This window comes from Saccopteryx leptura, chromosome 1 (genome assembly GCF_036850995.1).
Source record: "Saccopteryx leptura isolate mSacLep1 chromosome 1, mSacLep1_pri_phased_curated, whole genome shotgun sequence".
Lineage (NCBI taxonomy): Eukaryota > Metazoa > Chordata > Mammalia > Chiroptera > Emballonuridae > Saccopteryx > Saccopteryx leptura.
The window spans coordinates 291,680,695-291,702,200 of NC_089503.1; the positions used below are offsets into that span (position 1 = coordinate 291,680,695).

A 21,506-nucleotide genomic window follows, 5' to 3' on the forward strand; every position below is an offset into this window, starting at 1 on the left:
TATATTCAAAAAGAGAAACTTTATATTAACATAGAATCACAGCAATTTTACTGTTTTCCACTAGATAAAGCTGATTTTTTTTAAAGTATCGATTATTTACTTAGCTTCTGACCTGATATTTAAAATCAACTATGGGACGGAAGAGCATGGATACATGTCCTCAAAATCTTAATGCTCTTCTCCGATAATTATGCTTACTATCTGTTTTTATGCTTTGTACTTGTTTAAAATTTAGAATGTGTTATTAAAAATAATCACAATGACAGATTTTTGAGAGGTGTTGGTAATTTTCAAAATCACATATGATCTGGAGTCTGAAAACTAAGAACTGAGTCTTGGCTATGTCATTAATCAGATGCCTGATGTTGGGTCAGTCATGTAATCACTGGTCCCATTTCACTACCTAATTCACAGGGCTGTTTTAATGATCAATGGAAATAATACATATGGAAACACTTTTTTAAAATTTTAAAGCATGATATAAATACTAGTTTTCTATTTGTCTCAATTCTGTTATAAGATCACATGCCAAACTTCTAAAAATTTGCTACCCACCTCTCATTAAACAGCATAAACTACAGAGAAAGAAGATAGGGGCAGTGCTAAAAGAATAAAATTCAGGGTTTTCCTCAAGTAAAGGTGTTCTTTATTATTTCTTGGTAATTTCTTTTTTTTGTGTGTGTGACAGAGACAGAGAGGGACAGATAGGGACAGACAGAAAGGGAGAGAGATGAGAAGCATCAATTCTTTGTTGTGCCACCTTAGTTGTTCATTGATTGCTTTCTCATATGTGCCTTGACCTTGGGCCTTCAAGCAGACTGAGTAACCCCTTGCTCAAGCCGGCGACTTTGGGCTCAAGCTGGTGAGCCTTGCTCAAACCAGATGAGCCTGTGCTCAAGCTGGCGACCTCGGGGTCTCAAACCTGGGTCTTCCGCATCCCAGTCCGACGCTCTATCTACCGTGCCAACATCTGGTCAGGCTCTTGGTAATTTCTTTATAGAACTTTTCTATCCTATTGTCCAAATTAGCAAAATAAGTATTAATAAGAGGTCAGCATGCCAACTGACCCGTTGAATAAAGCAGTAGAAACAGAAGTTCTTATATGCTCTTCCCAAGTAGAAAGACTTAAGAGAGCAAGTAACTAAGAGAGCAGGCAGCCAGTGGAGGTTATTCTTACTTGAAGTTTCTCAAATAAGAGCCATTTCATCTAGTGCTTAAAACAAGAGCTCAAAGTAGTCACTCCTGCTATAAAGGAAAATGACTACCAATAGGCAATACAGAGGTATTATGATATCTTCCTTAAGAGTTTTCTAGCCAAAGGGAAGGCCATCTATAACTGATAATAAACATCAAGTTTCTCAAATTAATCCTCCCCTGCCACTTTAAAGTATATTAATTAAATTAGATCCAAATTTCCTTAATTGAACTTCCAAGCAAACTTATAGTGTATGTTAATGATGTGAAAACAGCACTGTCTAATAAAAATATAACATAAGCTACAAATTGTAAGCCATATATATAATCTCAAATGTTCTAGTAGCTAAACTGAAAAAGTAGGAACAGATAGGTAAGTTACTTTTAATAAATTTTGTTTAACCCAGTATATCAGAAAAATTATTTCAGTGTAAAAATCTATATTAAACAACTGAGATATTTTACATTCTCTTTTTGTACTGAGTCTTTGAAAGTCTGAATATTTAACACTTATAGGACATCTCAATTCAGACCAACCCCATTTCAAGTGCTCAACAGTCATTGTATGGTTGGTGATGACCATATTGGACAGTGTAGATTTAAAGGGTTTTATGATAATAAACGATTAAGATCTTTACACTTTCATTCCTACAATAGATCTCACAATCCTTTAAAAGTTGGACCACATTTCTGAAATATACTGGAAAAGCATTTCCTTGACTAACTCATCAAAAAGGTGGGTGTAATCACCGTTATTTTTTTAAGCAGAGTAAATTATTTGTAATGAAAAAATTATGTATTACTTTTAAGTCATAAATCATCTGCCCCAGCTTTAGTAAGTTTAAAAATAAACTCTGCATTAAAAAAATACTATTCCATATTTGGTACCTGCATATATTAAGAAAGCCATTACCCAAATACTACACATTGGCAATAAAGAAATAAAATACAATTATTGAATAAGGAGTAGATAAGAGAAGAAATGGGAAAACAATTATTATTTATTTATATAGAATTAAATTTTAGAGGATTTTAAAAAGACTGTATCAGCAAAAAGACAATATATCTTGTTCAACAGTGATGGGGTAAGTAAGGATGGGGTATAAGGTTAATAATCAGTCCCAGTTCCAACTAAGGAACTAACGGGGATTAGAAAAATCAAAAACTTGAAATATTATTTCCCTTGGTTAGTTTAAGCTTAAGACACTCTATCCTCTCTCCCCTTTTCTGGAGGAGACTGCATTATTATATATGAGTTGTGTGCTGTAGCTAAGGTGAAAGCAATTGTATTAGCCACACTGGACTTACTTGCTTAACCACACGCAACCCCCTTCCTAATCTCCTGCTTAAATTGCAGGGGCTTTTCCCCCTATTCAGAGAAAGAAAGGTGGTGGAGAGGCAGGCAAATTTCATCCCCTTTTCTACCTCTGCTCTCGCATTAAAAATGTCAAAAGAAGCTTTCTATGATCTCAAGCCTCAGGCGTTAATGCTTGTTTGATAAATATTACAGTTAGCTTTCTATATTAAAGGGATTATGTACCCTGATATTTAAATCAGCAAGTCTTTTCTTGCCCTGAATTTTACGACATTTGGTCAAGAAACAAAACTGCCAAAAGTATACTTTTAAAGTCTTAAATTGTATGGGCTATTTTATAGAGCAGAAAGCTGACCTTCAGATTCAGGGATCAGCTGTGCTATTTTCTCACACACTGGGGAAGCCAGAGGTTACAAGGCACTGTACTAGCTAGACATGATGGGATTAATAGGGCTCCTCAAACTCTTAAATCTCCTGGTCCACTACCACTCCCCTCATCTCCATCTGTCACAGATACAATCCTTGTATTTAAAAACAAACAAAAACCAACCAACCACTTGGAATACTACTAAATCAGTTGGTATTTAATGGGAAGAAAATGTTTGCGCACTAATCGTTCCTGTGTCCTTGGAAATCGAAGTGAGATAAAGCTGTTGAGATGGTGAGCTCCTTGAGGCAGTGGCTATGTCCAGGGTGGAGGCAAACTGGCAATGTCATTTTTAGTTTCTGCATTGGTTGTTTTCCAGTTTTGGTAGTGAATAACACCTATGCCCTACACCAGGCTCAGTAATAGCATTTGGCATGACCAACCTTAGTCATCACTTTCGTAAGTGCTTTGGCACGGGCCACTGTTGCTAACCACCATCCTGGTGCAGGTCCTTCACATCTGCTTTCCTATGGATGGAAAAAAGGAAGTGTCTAGTGTCCATTCATTGGCCACATCACCTCCAACCCTATCCTTTACTCACATGCCTTTCAAGTCAGGCCCAGGAGAAAATGATTTTGTTTTTGAGAAGGAAGTTAATCATACAAAGCTATAGTACACTTTCAGTGCAATAAAGACTTGGTGGGATGCACAACATCCTCAGAGTGACAGCTGAGGGAACCAACCAGCAGCACAATGCTGAAGAGGATGATTAGGAAGTGTTCTGGCAAACACCGACTCTGACAGACACAGGAGCACAATGGACAGAGAAAGTCTGGAGGTCTGGAAAATCAAGTTCCTAGTCTGACTTTATTATGAAGCTAGAAAGAGAATGTATATAAAGTGTTTTGTAAACTGTTAAAGAAATGGATTATCACCAGATTATTAGTTTGAAAATGTTTGAGGCAATGCTTTGGGCCTTGCTTCCCCCAGTGATAAATCTGGTTATTATACTGCTCACAAAAATTAGGGGATATTTAAAAATGAATACGAAGCAACAAAATATCCCCTAATTTTTGTGAGCAGTATATATGTATTATATCAAATAATGATAAAACAACTTGAGCTCTTTGGAAGAAAGATGTAGTATGTGAATACCAAAGATTTATCTTATTAACAAGAGTAACTTTCCCTACACCTGAAGTGAATGGTCATTTCTCCATCTGTCTATTAAATATCTTTTATACTTCAAGGATCAGTACAAATGCTACCTTCTCTGTGAAACAGTCCCTGATTCATCCAGACAGAATGAACTGTTCCTTTTCATGGGTGCTTAAAACAGTTCAACACAGACCTTATTTTGTCATATTTTCTTTTACCTTGTATTATAAAATAGATTACAGTCATTTCCTTCACTAGCATGTGAGTTTTCCAAAGGTAGAGAGTGCCATGTTCACCAGTTTCCCTCATCTTCCTTGCACAGAGTACCTGAATTATACTACAGTACAGTCAGTCTACTTTGGCTTTATGGCTTCTTGCTTTCCTCAAAACACCCCAAACCAGAAACAGTGAAAAGAGAGAAGAAACTTAAGACAAACATGTGAGATGCATAAAAGAATGGCTTCATTCTTTGCATTCCTTATTTGGAATGCCCACTGCTGATCTCCATACAGTTTTGTCATTGATTGTTATTAGTGAGAGCAAATGTTAGAAAGCACGTAAAGGCAAACAATGGAAAAAACCCACCACACATCATGCAAAAAGTTTGTGATTTAGAGCTATTCTCAAAGCTGCCTTTAGCTTCAACTTTAATAGCAAAATCAGTACCATCAAAGCCAACACATACTTGCTCTGCTTTATTATATGTGCAAAAATACATGTTACCTTCAGATTGAGTTAAGTATCTATCTGCTGGGTGTTTCTAGGTGAGGTATGTATCTTTTTTGAGGCATAGTCAAGTGGTGAAGTTTGGATTTCAGATTTGATGTTTGTATATTTATTTGTTGGCAGCTTCCAGATATGTGGATTCCCGAGTTTACAAGGAGAAGGCCCTGACACTGTATTCTGTCTCTGTTGGAGGGATGCCTCAGTCTCTTTCAGTATGTCAAGTACAGTACCTCTATTATATTGCATTGTCTTAGGTAGGTCTACCCCCCATCTCCCACTTTCCTAGCCTATAGTTTACTCATCCTGGATATATGGACCAGTCAACTAGCATCTGTGGTATCTTTTAAGAATTCATATTATTAAAATTTATAAAAATATTTATGTAATTAATTTGTTTATTGTCATAATACATTAATATGCTCCACTCAGGTTCTGTTAACACTCCTACCAGAGGGATCTTGTTGGTTCTCGTCCTGTTATACCACTGTGTTTCATCAGGTCCTTTTGGAAGCAGCCAAACACAAACTCTACTTTTATATATTCATTCCAAACTTATTATCCTGCCTTCTCTAGGGCTGCAATATCTGTATCTTATCTTTGTAAACTCCTTCAGGGAAGGAATGTATCTTTTCTATCAAAAGTATGGCGAATGTCATCTGCGAATAGATGACAGTGTCTTTTGAAGATTGTAAGCATTGTTCGGTATAAATTCTAAGCTTGGGAAAGGATGAAGTTTAAAAAGACTAGCTGGAAGTCACTAAATTCTAGTCATACTAGAATTGTAGATGATGAAACTACTTCTAAATAATTTCTCCAGATCACCAGAATCATCTGAGAGCCCAGACTACGCAGCGTCTAATACCCATCCATACTTGTCACACTCCCCATGTTTTCAAACATTTCTACTCCAAGCCTGCTGCTGAGCTCCTAGTCTCTGCTTGTTTCTTTGTTACACCTTTTCCTTTCACAGTTGGCTTTTCTATCCCAGTTGCTACTTCTCTTGACTGGGATACTACATCATTGTGAAAAAGGAGATAACAGAAGAAATTCACCTTTAAGTGACAGCTGCCACCAGCACACAGAAGCACTCACTCAAGATGGCTTAAAGGAGACAGTGACTAAATGAATGACTGAAAAACAGAGCAATTCAGACAAGTGTGAAAGGAATTAATATTTTCTAATAATTCCTCCAAGATGACTAGTTGCTGATTAGTGTATGCTGATTTAATTATTTTCAAAACTATTTTTGGAGAGGAAGGAGGTATGAAGCAAGAAGGGAAAAGGGAGATTGTTTTTAGAACCCCTAATTAATACAAGTGCCTGCTTTCAGAAAAGCCTTCATTTGAGCTATTCCTTTCCACTTTTTCCTGTTGGGTGCCTGATGATTTAGAATTCTTGGTTTTGGCAGCAACCCAAAAAGACAGAACTACAAACTTGCACATCAGAAATAAAAAGCATCATGATTTGAAATAAAAACCAAAACAGACTAAAACAAAAAATACAAGCAGCAGCAAAATCACTGAACCTAACTCACAGCATCTTTCTGAAGACAGGGAGGTTAGTTGGTTAAATGTGACAGTGATCTAGGAGTCCTGTCCCAGCTCTGACAGCTCCAGTGTTTAAGAATGCACATCCAGAAGCAGCAATGTAGGAAACCATGGCAGCCAGGACCTAACTGCTGCTGCCTGGGCTGCCCTGCTCCAATCAGCACGGGTTTCCAGAGGTGCTGTTCTCCGGAACTCTCAGTGAGAGAGACAAAGAAATAGAACATGTTTAGAAACCAAGCAGAAAATGGACGGGAATACAATACCTGGAAAGTTTATCAAGCATGTTGACAAGTTTCATGGCTTCATATTCTTTTTGTTCTTCTGTCATTTCATCTATAAGGTTTGGCATTGGTTCCTCTAAATGACCAGTGATAAGATTAATGCTACAAAAAGAAAAAAAAGTTATGCTGTATGTTTTAAAATATTTCTCTTTCTATACTTTTCTGGTCCAAGTTGTAAGTTATAATAAGAAAGAGTTTAATTGCCAAAAAATTGGCATTAATAGCAATTTATGATATAGAACTGCTATCAGAATTTTTTTTAAAAATTTACTTTCCTAGTAATTTGCTTTGGGAAATGGGTATTACTATTGTTTTTGAAAAAGTAAAACTAACTTGCCAACTTAAAAAAATAAGTAAGACACAGCTGCTTTTTAAAAATATGAAATTTGGTGCCGTTAGGGTAAATATCCTTGGATGCACAGCTTATTCATTAACTATAAGAGGATAAATTATTTCAGAGAGGAAAAAATTCATTTTGTAATACAGCATAAAATAAATGTATCAAAAAAAATTGGGGAAATGATGCCCGAGAGGCTGGAATCTGAAAATGAAAACATGCCAGTTTATAATCTCAGGGAATTAGTCCATTAGTGAGACCACAGAAGGCAATGAGTGTTTAAATAAAAGATAAAGCAGAAGAACAATTTTAATTAGATTTGATTTGACCTAGATAAAAAGAAATGAAATCTAACCTACCAGGAGAAAGGTATATAATCTGGCTTTCTGGAAATAAGTTTAATAAAGTACTTAAAATGAATATATTCCATAAACTTTGTATGAAGTTCTAATACCAAATAAGCTAGCCTCATAGATAAAAGCCACACTATTTCTTTAAGAAAGTGAAATAAAAGGTAATTCTTCCAATGGCTGCTAAATATCTATAAATCAAACCATTTCTGGAGAAATGGACAACCAATTACAGAATTTTGTCCTAGCCAAGTAGAGATGGTTTGTTTTTAATAATGAAATGAAATATCCCTGCAAACAGTAAATTGCTAATAAATGCTTTGTAGGGTCTACAAACTCAAATGCTTTCAGGGGTCAGGCCTTCAGGATAAGCAAATGAATGAACTGGTCCAGTATTAACAATGTGGTGTGTTGGGACTGGAGTAAACTGGAGACTAAAATGCTAGTCTAAACAGAACAAAACTCATATGGGCCAAAACAAAGACATTGTGATCAATTAGGTCCTCTGTTGGTGATCTTTAGACTTTTACTTGAGCAAATTAACTGTATTGACCAGGGTTTTCCCTATATGGAGTAAGGGCTAGACCACTAAGCACTATTATCTATTACTAAAAGACTTCCTTTTCTTTTGCTACATTCCTCAAGAGGCTACAGGACATAAAGAGATTCTTGTGAAAGGACTCAGTGCTCACCATCATCAAAAACCGATCTAAAACATCTGTTTTGCCATTCTTGCATAAGACCTATGTCTAGAGCCATGTTAAAAAACTTTTTTTCCTTCAAATATATAAAATAGACAAAAGTTAGAACTGCCCTGGTAGAAGAAACAGAGATGGCCAAGAGCCCCCTGTATTTGTCTGCACTCGTAAGGGAGCCCTAAGGCACTTTCAGGAACTCTGGCACTCGGGAAAGTCTGAAACCCATAGGCTTGTCCATGATGCTTAGCTTTGGCCTTAGAATCACTTGGGAAACTTTAAATAAAAGGCATGGGCCTCACCTGAGAACAACTAAATCTGTATTTTTTTTTTTTTTTAAGTTTTCCAGCCCTGGATGGAGCATCGTCCCACAGCACGGAAGTTACCGGTTTGATCCCCAGTCAGGGAACATACAGGAATAGATTGATGTTCCTGTCTCTCTCTCACTCTCTCCCTTCCTCTCTCTCAAGTCAATATCAGTTAAGAACCACTGGGCCAGAGTGCCCACTTCAGACACTCAATGTGTGCTATTTCCTCTCCCTGTTTTCAGGTGTTCATGAAAAAAGAGAAAAAGGCCTCTAGTAACAAAAACACCGATGGGGTCATCATATTTCCCAAAAGTCAAGAACAAAGTGGACCCAGACAAGGCTTCAGAAAACTCAAAATGTAATTCCACCAACCATCTATTATTTGCTTAGGCATGTAACAACAGGACATGTTTTTACTGGTTTCTCTACTGCCACCTGCTAAATTAGAAAAACAACTAGTCTTATAAATAATAAGTAAACGTGCTTATTTATAAGCATATACCACTTCCCAAGCAGACAAAGGAAATCAAGTCTTAGAAGAAAGTATAAGGGAAGGTAGTAGATGTATTATTAACTATGCATGCTCATTTTGTCCCTTGAATGAAGGCTTCTCTCCTAAAGGTCCAAAGAGAGGTGATCTAAAAAGTCAGATCCACAGACTGTTCTAGAAAACTGTATTAGGAGGACACACTGGTAAACTCTGTGGTACTGTGGATACCAAGGCACACAAAGGTCAGATGTCCAGCATGCCTGGATCAGGGCACATTTGATTCTTTTCTTGGTTCTTTTAGGGGTTTAATGGCATTGACATTCATTTTCCATAAGCTGACCTTAAGTCCTCTACTACTAAAATGATTTAATGGCTTGTTCTGAAATTAGGCACTAAGTCACAAATTTTTTGCTCACTGAACTTAAAAGCAGTAGCCAGAAATTAATTTTTATGGAGTAAGAACGTATCCTTTATCCATGGAGTAAAACATTGCAACCCCTCAAAATCACTCCAGTGATTCAGGTTTTATTTTTTCCTTTAAAAACATTACCCCCTGGGGGTTAATTTTATTTTGTTCCAAGACATTGAGTCTTAAGATGCTTTAAGTATACTAATTATGGGGATATTTTCTTGGGAATTATATAGTTATCATGATTTCCCCCATCTCATTTCTGATCTCTTCCTTCCTCTTCCAGCACCCCACTCCTATGATTCTATTTGTCTTCCAGTTAGGTGACAAGAAGTATCTAAACTCTTATCTGTGGCATTTCACTAAGAATTCTGTATTACATGGGGCCATTTATAAATGACATCAGCGATGGGCCTAGAGACAAAAGGATTAAGACATACTGAAAAGGTATGAGCAAATGAACATTTGCATAAAAACTGAAATATATTGGCCCTGGCCGGTTGGCTCAGCGGTAGAGCGTCGGCCTGGCGTGCGGGGGACCCGGATTCGATTCCCGGCCAGGGCACATAGGAGAGGCGCCCATTTGCTTCTCCACCCCCCCCCCCTTCCTCTCTGTCTCTCTCTTCCCCTCCCGCAGCCAAGGCTCCAGTGGAGCAAAGATGGCCCGGGCGCTGGGGATGGCTCCTTGGCCTCTGCCCCAGGCGCTAGAGTGGCTCTGGTCGCGGCAGAGTGACGCCCCGGAGGGGCAGAGCATCGCCTCCTGGTGGGCAGAGCGTCGCCCCTGGTGGGCGTGCCGGGTGGATCCCGGTCGGGCGCATGCGGGAGTCTGTCTGACTGTCTCTCCCCGTTTCCAGCTTCAGAAAAATACAAAAAAAACCCACAAAAAAACCTGAAATATATTTGCTCTTTCTTCAAATTGTTGTTATCCTTGGCTATCAATAGCACTAGGTCACTTAACAAAAAAGAGCTACCGAAAGTACCTGAGCTCTATGATAGTTAACATCAATCTAAAAACAGTGTGGATTGGCCCTGGCTGGTTGGCTCAGTGGTGGAGCGTTGGCCTGGTGTGTGGAAGTCCCAGGATTGATTCCCGGCCAGGGTGCGCAGTGGAGGTGCCCAACTGCTTCTCCACCTTTCCCCTCTCCTTCCTCTCTGTCTCTTCCCCTCCCTCAGCCAAGGCTCCACTGGAGCAAAGTTGGCCCGGGGGGCTGAGGATGGCTCCATGGCCTCCCCCTCAGGCGCTAGAATGGCTCCAGCCACAACAGAGCAACGCCCCAGATGGGCAGAGCATTGCCCCCTGGTGGGCATGCCAGGTGGATCCCAGCTGAGCATATGCCGGAGTCTGTCTGCCTCCCCGCTTCTAACTTTGGAAAAATACAAAACAAACAATACCAGTGTGGATTAAATTTTACCCAAAGTATTCTGGCTGAATAAGTGACTACAATGCCCCATCCCTACAGAACTAGGCAGGTAAGAGGAATAAACAGAATATGTTGTCAAAACAAGGGAGCTTATGCCTGGTAGGAAGGGGATCATAGCCACTCAGCTCTATAAGTCGGTTGCTATGTGAGAATTTGAACTTCCACTTTTCAAAAGGAGCTGAGAATCCAAATTTTCACATAAAATATCTGAATTCTAACTGCTGGAAAATAATAATTTTAAGCAGTACTATGCAAAATAAATAAAAATGGGGAAACCCAAATAACCAATCCAACATAAGGGAAATCAAGCAGAACCTACTTGTGGGCTAAATCAAACCCAGGGGCTGGCAATTTGCAACCTCTAGGAAAGGAATCAGGTTGTTGGGAAAACACATTTGATAATCCAGACTAGAAAAGAAGGGGTCAGGTGGAGTGGGAAAGGAGACATTATCTGCAAATGAAGCTAGAAATGTCTTTCCAGGAAAAACTCCCCAGAATATTTGTTCCCCCCAAAAGAACACAAGAGCAGGGTGGAACTTTACCATACCCTGATTCTCTTGAATTCCATCCTCTAACTCCATTCCCCGACTACAAGTGGAGCTTGATGAGAGCAGGAACCCAATCATTTGGTATCCCAATGCTGACACAGGCAGACTAAGTAAAAAAAATTTACTCAACAAATCAAACAATTAATTTACTCAACAAAAATCTACTGACTACAATGTGCCACACACTCTTCTGGGGACAGCTCAATGAAAAAAAAAAAATCAAAATAGATTAAAAAAAATCTTTTTCTGAGCTTATCTTCCAGTGGGGAAAACAGAATGAATAATTGTATGGTATGCTAGAAGTGTTATGGAAAAAAGAACAATGTAAGGAAGTGTGAGGTGGAGGGGTGATGGTAGGGCATTGCAATTTTTAGTAAGAAAATAGAACAGGCTTCACTAAGATGATGATAGCTAAGTAAAGACTTGAAGTAGCCTGACCAGGCGGTGGCACAGTGGATAGAGCATCGGGAATGGGATGCGGAGGACCCAGGTTTGAGACCCCGCGAGCTCATCTGGCTTGAACATATGAGAAAGCAATCAATGAACAACTAAGGTATCGCAACGAAAAACTGAAGCTTGATGCTTCTCATCTCTCTCCGTTCCTGTCTGTCCCTATCTATCCCTCTCTCAGACTCTCTGTCCCTGTAAAAAAAAAAAAAGACGAAGTAGGTGAGAGAGTAAGGTATATCAATGGTATGGCGGTTCCTCAAAACATTAAACAAAGAACTACATTTGATCAAGCAATTCTGCTCCTGGGTATATACCCAAAAGAAATGAAAGCAGGGATATGAATAGATTTGTCCACCCATGTTCATATAGCAACATTACAACAGCCCAAAGATAGAAACAACCCAACTGTCTACTGGCAGAAGAATGGATAAACAAAATATGGTCTATACCATGGAGTGTCATTCATCCTTAAGAAGGAAGAAAATTTTGACACATGCTACAATACAGATAAATCTTAAAGACATTATTCTAAGTGAAATTAGCCAGTCACAAAAGGATATTGTCTATTTCACCTATATGAGGTTCTTAAAATGGTAAATTTTGTACTATGTATACTTCTCTCCCTCTAAAATAAGGCAAAATGAAGAGCATAATAAAACTTGCTTTGCCTACCTCAAAAAACAGCAACAACAAAAACACAAACTTTCAAGTCAGGCCACCAACCACTTATGAACTATGTATCCTACACAAGAACCTGAAAGCACTGAGCTTTAGTTTCCTCTTCTGTAAAATGGGGATAATATTATCCCAAAGCATTGCTATGAAGATTACATGAGATAGTATCAGAAAAATTCTTAGAATAGTACCTGGCACATAGCAGACAATAAAAACCAGCTACCATATTTCCCCATGTATAAGATGCTCCCATGGATGTACCTTAATTTTGGGGCCTGAAATTTGAAAAAAAAAAATACATAAAGTTACTGAACTCAAGTTTTATTTACCATAAAATTCATACAACTCCTCATCTGCGCAAAAAAGCAGGAAATGCAAGTAAAAAAATCTACAACCACTGTATAAAATGCACTCAGTTTTTAGACCCCAAATTTTTCAAGAAGGATGAGTCTTATACATGGGGAAATACAGTATTATTAGTGTAAGTGAGCCACTTGCTAAGAAATAAGCAAGCATGGATGTTACACTGAGTTTATTCCAGTGGTTTTCAACCTTTTTTTTTTTTTAATTTATTTATTCATTTTAGAGAGGAGAGGGAGAGACAGAGAGAGAGAAGGGGGGGAGGAGCTGGAAGCATCAACTCCCACATGTGCCTTGACCAGGCAAGCCCAGGGTTTCGAACCGGCGACCTCAGCATTTCCAGGTCGACTCTTTATCCACTGCGCCACCACAGGTCAGGCGGTTTTCAACATTTTTACACTTGGGGACCAGTGAAATGAAAATAGGAGGATTATTTTGGGAACTGCTAAGGCAGAAATCACCCTGAGCGTAAACAAATCTGACTAAGATCACTGGGTCTATAATCTTCATACAACATCAGGGTGACTAACTCTTTTGTAGAATGGCCCAAAATTTCTGGTGGACTGGTCCATGAACTGGCGGTTGAAAAAACACTGCATTAAATCATCACTAAGGAGCTGCCTTTACAATCTTCATTAACTAAAGAAGCCACACATGCAACAACTAGGTATTTTGTGCAGTTTCCTATAGATGAATTGAGATATACTTTGAAGAGACATCCGTTAATGGTAACTGAGGCTGAAAATGTCTCAAGCAGTTTGAGAATTATCATAAAAATATAACAGTAATTCCACATTAAACAAGATGGGAAGTTACAAAACATCTTTTTTTTTTTGTATTTTTCTGAAGTTAGAAGCAGGAGGCAGTCAGACAGACTCCCTCATGCGCACAACCGGGATCTACCCAGCAAGCCCACCAGGGGATGATGCTCTGTCCATCTGGGGCATTGCTCTGTTGTGGCCGGAGCCATTCTAGCGCCTGAGAAGGAGGCCATGGAGCTGTCCTCAGCGCCCAGGCAAACTTTGCTCCAATGGAGCCCTGGCTGCAGGAGGGGAAGAGAGAGATATAGAGGAAAGAGAGAGGAACGGGTGGAGAAGCAGATGGGCATTTCTCCTGTGTGCCCTAGCCCAGAATCGAACCCAGGACTTCCACACACTAGGCCAATGCTCTACCGCTGAGCCAACGTGCCAGGACATAAAACATCTTAACCCAAGTTTTCTCATGCTATTAATAGTGCAGCAAGAACTAGGGTATGTGGTATCAATCTTTCATTTGTTTATCAAATATTTACTAAGTGTCTATCATGTATCAACCCTAAAAATATATGTACTGAATACATATACATATATAAATACCATATTGTATCTCTAGGCAAGTAAAAGATTCCAAATGTCTCTTTAAATTACAGTGGTTTTTAAGTGTTTCCTATGTTGGGCTTTTGGATTAAGATTGATTCTTGATTATAAAAGATATAAAAAATATGGTTGTAAATCTACAGGAAAAGAAATCCTGAGAAACGTAGTTCATCTAACACACTTGGCCTCTTGTCGGCCATTTACCCAAATTATAATACCAAAGGAAATAGAGAACTCAATTTTGAAAGTATAAAACGAGTATAGTTGTAAATACCTTAAAGACTGATAAACTTATGGAAACAGTGTACATGGCAGAAGTGGCAATGATTTTATTTTCAATTCTTACTTTTTAGAGAGCTGAATTTAGATTCTGTTTCATGCCAGCTTACTGTAGATAAGTTCTAATTCCTAGAAATGCTAGTTTAATCCATCATATGTAAATATACCATTATAGCTCAAATGAGGCAAAGGAAAAATCTTCAAGTCCTGGTTTCTGGCTCATTTAGTTCAACAAATATTAAAAACAAAGATCTTTTTATTTGTATAGCCATGACATACTGAGACAATTATAATGGGATCTGACTTAAGTATAACAAACTTTGACAAATAAAAGAAAAAAAAAGAGCTTTTGTCTTGTGCTAAAGAAACTATCAAAACAGCTGCCACTACAGCTACTGCTGAGAGAAATCTAGTCAAGAAGGCAATATCCAAGTTGGTTAGTATAATGATTTTAAGCTTCTGGATGTGATCATGAGCTAGTGCAGCGGTTCTCAACCTGTGGGTCGCGACCCTGGCGGGGGTCGAACGACCAAAACACAGGAGTCGCCTAAAGCCATCGGAAATACAGGTTGAGAACCGCTGAACTAGTGTGAAGTATGTATTAAGGTTGTAAGGAGGTATTTTAAAGTTTTGCCCACTTTGGCTTTAAAGACACCTCTTTGGACCCCTAGGCTCCTAGATATTCAGCCTGTAAGCCACTGGTTTAAAATGAGCCAAATGTCATTAAATATACATCTTTCAACTGACATTTAGAATGATGGATAAATCCTGTCAGTTATACCATATAAACAGCTTAGCGGCCTTCAAGCTCAGAGACATAAAAATAGGCATAAAAATTAGAATTTACAAATTTCGTTTGTTTGATACAATATCAAAGTTTATATGAAAACTTTTTACAAATATGGCAAGACATACACCAAAAACCTGTGTGGCATTTAACTTGATTCTATGAGTATATTCTGCCTAAGTGTGATAATTACAGAAAGCCATTTTCAGTCCATTAAATACACTTATTTTGACACAAAAAGGATTGTTGTGATATTATTAACTGTCTCCCATAGCCCAAATGTAAGCTCCATACAATTCTTGGTTTAGATTCCACTAAAGGATTACAGGTTACCTTGGTGCATTCATCAGAATCCACTTACTTTTTACATTGGGACTAGGGCCAACGGGATGAAGGGTGATTTCTCTGCTTCTGCCAATACTAGCAACTCTTGTGAATAAATGCATCATAAGAAACGCTGACCCTGATCCTATGAAAACTGGAGGACAATCGGGGGTAGGAGAGTAAAGGATTCTTTCAGACACTGATTTTATAAGCTTCATTAGATTGGTAGAAAGTTTTCATAACAATTTTTAGGGAAAAAGTTATTTGAGCTCTGTGGATCACTCCCTAGAACACAAAGGATTGCCTTGCTTGCAAAGTACTTTATTCACCACTACTTCCTACAAGGACCATCTAAATAAGCATTTTAAATTAACAAATTAACATCCCATCACCCTGTTTCACCTTTAAGTAGGAAGATTTAAGAAAAAAAAACAAAAAAAACAGAACAGATGGGAAACACATTCATACTTGTAATGAGCAATGTTTAAGAGACACAAGATTTCACAATGGTGACTATTCTGACCATAGTAACACACCATTCCTATGAACAGTGTAGGACAGGTCCAAAGGTTGAAGAAGATTAGGGCAATAAGACCCAAGTATAAAATATTCCTATGACAGAAAGCCAAGACAATAACCATATCAAACATCATGGTGATTTAAACAAATGTTGCTCTACTGAAATCTAGCATGTTTATTTCCCATACCATTGGGAGAGACCCAGTGTTCTTGTATTTTCTCTAAGCTCTTTCTTGTGATAGTAGCATTCTGGTGCTTGCTAGCCATAGGACCATTACTATTATAGAAGTCATCTATCAAACAAAAGCAACAATATACACTGTGTTGCATCATTATCAACCATCCACAAGTACTCAAGTCATCCAAGTTGACTGTGTCTACATCCTAATAATGCCTAATGTAATTTCTACCTTCAATTAATATGAGACTTCTCAAGTGGTATATTTTAGCATCTCAAATGGAGATAAAATATTAAACTGATTTGGAAAATATAGTTTATAAAATGGAAAGGCCAAGAGCAAGCAAGACTAATTTATAATTAAATTATATATAATTAGGAAAAAAATTAAAGTCTCTTTATTTTGACTTCAAATACTTGACAGAGATGCCAAATTTTTAACATCTAAATGGTGGCATTTTAAGAACTTACTACTTAGAGTCACTGCTAGCATTTTCCCCCAGACTTTTTTTCTAGGATTCTCCCTAAAAGATCCTGCTGAAGCTGACAGCACTGGGGATGCTAAAAGTAATGCTACCTACTCAGACCCAATTTGCCAAGAACACAGGCAATATAATTCCTGCTTAATTAGGGAATAACCTTTTCTTTTACCTCTGACAATTCATTTCTTTCATGTCAAAAGGGCACAATTTAAACTAGAAAAGGGGGGGGGGGTTGCTAACTTTTCAGATAATGATTTTCTATCCTTGACCAACTACTACATGACTCATCACATTCTATAAGACTGTTAGTAGAAAACATAGTATGTCAACATCATTGATGCCAAAAGGTAATTACCCTTTTAACATTCAGTAATAGAAACCAGTTTGCTCAAACTACTCCTAATAACTGGAAACTATGAAATTTACCTGGGATGGGGGTTGAGAGGGCAATGAAAAGGCTGGGGAGGGAACAGAAGGAAGTAGAGGCGGTTTGTTTGGGGACAGAGAAGAATTAGTGTCTTTGATTTGTATGGTCTAACTCAAGGAAGATTTGACAGTCTCTGGTTTGCCTATTCAGTGCACTAATGCCTCTGTTTAAAGGCGATTCCCTCCATGTTTGACTAAAATTTACTGTGGAGCCAAAGTTCTTTCCCTTTGCTAGTAATGTGCCTGCTGCTTTACTGACTCATAGGGCATTTATACAAGGAGGAGATCAGAATGTATGGGACCTACATTTAGCTTTCTGAGAAAGACTGATATTTCAAATAACCAATTTAAATACTTGATCTTGGTTATACCTTCTAAAATCTCAACAAATAGAAAGGAAAGCAAAAAGGAAGCAACAATACTTTTAAAGGATATGATAGTAGATATAGAAGCACCATCTCTCTCAACATTGGGAACAGGATAATAAGCATGTTGAAAATAATCATGCAACAGAACATTTCTTGCAATTATTACCATTCCTCAATCACTTGAAGCCACTCTCTAAGGCATGAGCTATAAAACTGCTTCTAAAACACTATTAAACAGAAAGCTTCCAAATCCACAAAAGAAAAAAAAACAACACTTGGAAATGAGAGACGAAGGAAGTGAAAGGCAAATAACAACTCAAAGTCACAGACAGAGTTAGGTGAAGAGAAAGCTGATACTATACTTTGGTTTTGCATTTTTGTATTCTTCAGTGTCTGTGTCCTCGTCCTCTGAGTACCAATTATCTCCTCTTCCTCCAGCCAAGAGACCCCTGGCCGCCAGCAGTCCCGCAGCGTTCCCATAGCCAGTGTATTTCAGCAGGCTATCCACTGCAAAAACAAAGTCAGTTTGAGACAGGGATCCTTGGGTGCAACACTATCAATACTGACCACTCAGCAACATAGGGAGGTTAGGGGTATATGGGGATAAATCTTAAAGTTGAGAGTTTTTCAAAATGTGGTAGTGGTTACATTGAACTACCTACAAATTCTCTTATATGCTCTGAGGACCAAAAGCCTTTTTTCCCCAGGTTTCTGAAATTCAAAGAGAGCTGATCTGAATATACAGTGTGTCCGTAAAGTCATGGTGCACTTTTGACTGGTCACAGGAAAGCAACAAAAAGACAATAGAAATATAAAATCTGCACCAAATAAAAGGAAAACCCTCCCAGTTTCTGTAGGATGATGTGGCAGCATGTGCGCATGTGCAGATGATGACGTAATACTGTGTATACAGCAGAGCAGCCAACGGCCATGCCAGTCGAGATGTGGACGGTACAGAGGAAAGTTCAGTGTTCTGTGGCTTGCTAAATTCAAATCTGTGACCAAAGTGCAATGTGAATATGGGCGCGTTTATAACGAAGCGCCACCACATAGGAATAACATTACTCGGGGGGATAAGCAGTTGAAGGAAACCGGCAGTTTGGTGGAGAAATCCCATTCTGGTAGGCCATCAGTCAGTGACGAATCTGTAGAGGCTATACGGGATAGCTACCTAAGGAGCCCTAAAAAGTCTGTGTGTGAGCCCACATCGAACTGCACTGAATAGGTATGAAACTGGGAGAGTTTTCCTTTTATTTGGTGCAGATTTCACATTTCTATCATCTTTTGTTGCTTTCCTGTGACCGGTCAAAAGAGCACCATGACTTTACGGACACACTGTACTTTGTGGCAGGAGGGTGGCCTCTGTGATTGCTATGACCAGGCCATTGGTAAAGGTGGTGTTTTAAAGTTTTTGTTCACAAATCTTGTTTCTTTATCCAGTTTTAGAGAAATGATGATTAGAAAATGGAGTTAATGAAGGCCAGACTGAGATTTTACCAATATAGCTTGTCATATAAAAATTTTTTTATATCCTTTATAGGAAAGAAAATAAAGCTTAAGAATATTATCAAATAGGACAGGCTAAGTCACTGCTTTTTAAAAAGAAATCAGTAACAGCCTGACCAGTGCTGGCACTGAAGTCCCAGGTTTGAAACCCTGAGGTCACTGGCTTGAACACGGGGTCACTGACTTGAGCGTGGGATCATAGACATGATCCCATCCATGGTTGTTGGCTTGATCCCAAGGTCGCTGGCTTGGCTGGAGCTTCCCCCCTCCACTCACCACCAAGGTACATAGGAGAAGCAATCAATGAACAACTAACGTGCCACAACTATGAGTTGATGCTTCTTATCTCTTTCCCTTCCCCTCTCTCTTGCTAAAAAAATAAATAACAATAAAAAGTCAGCAATAATGTATATATGAAAGCACATGGAATCCAATAAAAAAGGAGGCCCAAGGGTTAAAATTGGCTGGATTTCAATAATTTTCAAATTTATTAGCTGGTTGACCTTATTTTGCAACTCTGCCCCAACTTACTAACCTGGAGAATTAAAATAATAATATCTACCTTACAGGTCAATACATGCAGAGTGCTTAAAATAAGAGTCTGGCACAAAGTTTTCCTTAGTAATATTAGGTAAAATAATCATTGATTATTTTTGACTTTTCTTAACCCAAACAAGCCCCAATGAAGCATTTGGTGCAGTTCCTCTGTAAGTACTGCCTTGCTTGTCATCAATGTAAGATGATTAGTTCTAAGAGAAGGAGACACATACTACTCTTTCAGGGAAACCCTGCACTGTAGGAATTTTTCTTTGTGTATATGATTTCTCAGTACCTTTACGGAAGATACTGAGCAATCACTAGCAGCTTTATATAGGAGCTCTTTTTTTTTTTTAGGTACAATTTCCAGGTGAACATTAAAGTACTCAATCAAAAGATAAAAATGGGCAAAATTTACTTAACCTTTCAAAAAGTGGCAACCTAAAGACAACTAAGGAAACAACACATAACACTCTTATATGTGTAAAGCCTTAGTAAAATATACACCTGAAATACTATTTTAATTCAGATCACTAGCTTCAAAAAAAGACAATAAAGCTGGAGAAGATTCAGAGGAGGGCAATTAAAATGACTTTAGAGGCCCTGGCTGGTTGGCTCAGCGGTAGAGCGTCGGCCTGGTGTGTTGAAGTCCTGGGTTCGATTCCTGGTCAAGGCACACAGGAGAAGCGCCCATCTGCTTCTCCACCCTTCCCCCTCTCTTTTCTCTCTTTATCTCTCTCTTCCCCCCTACCCCCTCAGTCAAGGCTCCATTGGAGCAAAGTTTGCCCGGGCACTGAGGACGGCTCCATGGCCTCTGCCTCAGGCGCTAGAATGGCTCCGGCTGCAATGGAGCAACACCTCAGATGGGCAGAGCATCACCCCCTGGTGGGCACGCCGGGTAGATCATGGTCAGGCGTATGTGGGAGTCTGTCTTGACTGCTTCCCCACTTCTAATTTCAAAAAAGTACCCCCCCCCCCCGAAATGACTTTGTGAACTTGAAAGGGGCAGTGGATGGGGAAATGGGTGGGTATGTAAAGGGGAGATATATGATAAGAGCATGAAATCATGAAAGGCCTAGATAGGATAAATAGTCCAGGACAGAGTTGTTCATTAAATTTTCAAACACCTGAACTACAGGGTACCTGCCTTGACACTGAAATTAAAAGAAAGGCCTGTTTTTAAAGAATATATCAAGCTGATGAAACTTGTGCAAAAGGAAACATGGATTAATAATAAAGTAGATTAAATAAAGTTTCAACTATTTGCTACCTTACAACAACCTACTGGTGCCCTGGCCAGACAGCTCAGTTGGTTAGAGCATTGTCCTGATATGCCAAGGTTATGGGTTCCATCACCAGTCAGGGTACATACAAGACTCAACCAATGAATGTATGAATAAGTTGAATAACAAATCGATGTCTGTCTGTCTCTTCCTCTCTAAGATCAATTTAAAAAACCCATTGATAACTATGGTTTCTTTGGTAATAATTCTCAGTGGAAGCTCAATAAAAGCATATTAGAACTTAATGAGAGATCATGGTGGTGTAATTTGAAAGCCCTCTGAATAAATCTGATATATTCTCTCTTGCCATCAGTACCTCCACAAGATGAAGTGGTTTAGATAAATTAATGAATTCTTAATAGTTATTAGGGAAAGTGAATATCCAGTGCATATAGGTATTCTTAATATTCATGGAGTCAGGTATGACCTTAATGACACAAAGTCACTGATGCCAAAAGATCATAAATCTGAATCCACATGGCACTGATAAGCATTTTTGATAGGTTTTCTTTTTCTTTTTTTAATTGATTTTAATTTATTGTATTTACATAGATTCTAGTGTTGCCCCGAATGCATCCCCCCTCCCCCATATTCCCCTCAACATCTCCCTTGCCCCCCTCTCCATAGCGCCCTCCCCCCTTCCCTTCAGGTTTATCCCACCCTATCATCCCCCTTCCCTCTGGTCCTTTTTTTTTTTTTAATTTTTTTAATTTTATTTATTTATTTTTAGAGAGGAGACAGAGAGGGAGAGAGAGAGACAGAGAGAGAGAGAGAAGAGAGAGAGAGAGAGGAGAGAGAGAGAGAGAGAGAGAGAGAGAGAGAAGGGGGGAG

The 21,506-nt window shown here is 38.6% G+C and overlaps 1 protein-coding gene across 5 annotated transcripts in view; it reads right to left on the minus strand.

Moving 5' to 3' along the window:
• Positions 1 to 21,506, minus strand: part of RIC8B (RIC8 guanine nucleotide exchange factor B) — a 110,823-nt gene that overhangs the window by 9,318 nt on the left and 79,999 nt on the right. For 2 of the 5 annotated variants that reach the window (XR_010747799.1, XM_066355991.1), the window contains exons 8-10: positions 17,712 to 17,856; positions 6,571 to 6,690; positions 3,320 to 3,403 (exon numbers count right to left, since the gene is read on the minus strand). Coding sequence is in view for 3 of the 5 variants with exons in the window: in XM_066355991.1 (XP_066212088.1) it covers positions 3,364 to 3,403; positions 6,571 to 6,690; positions 17,712 to 17,856 (305 nt within the window). In the remaining 2 variants the exon portion in view is untranslated. The remainder of the gene's footprint in view (positions 1 to 3,319; positions 3,404 to 6,570; positions 6,691 to 17,711; positions 17,857 to 21,506) is intronic. The other 3 variants (XR_010747800.1, XM_066355990.1, XM_066355992.1) reach the window with 2 other exon arrangements.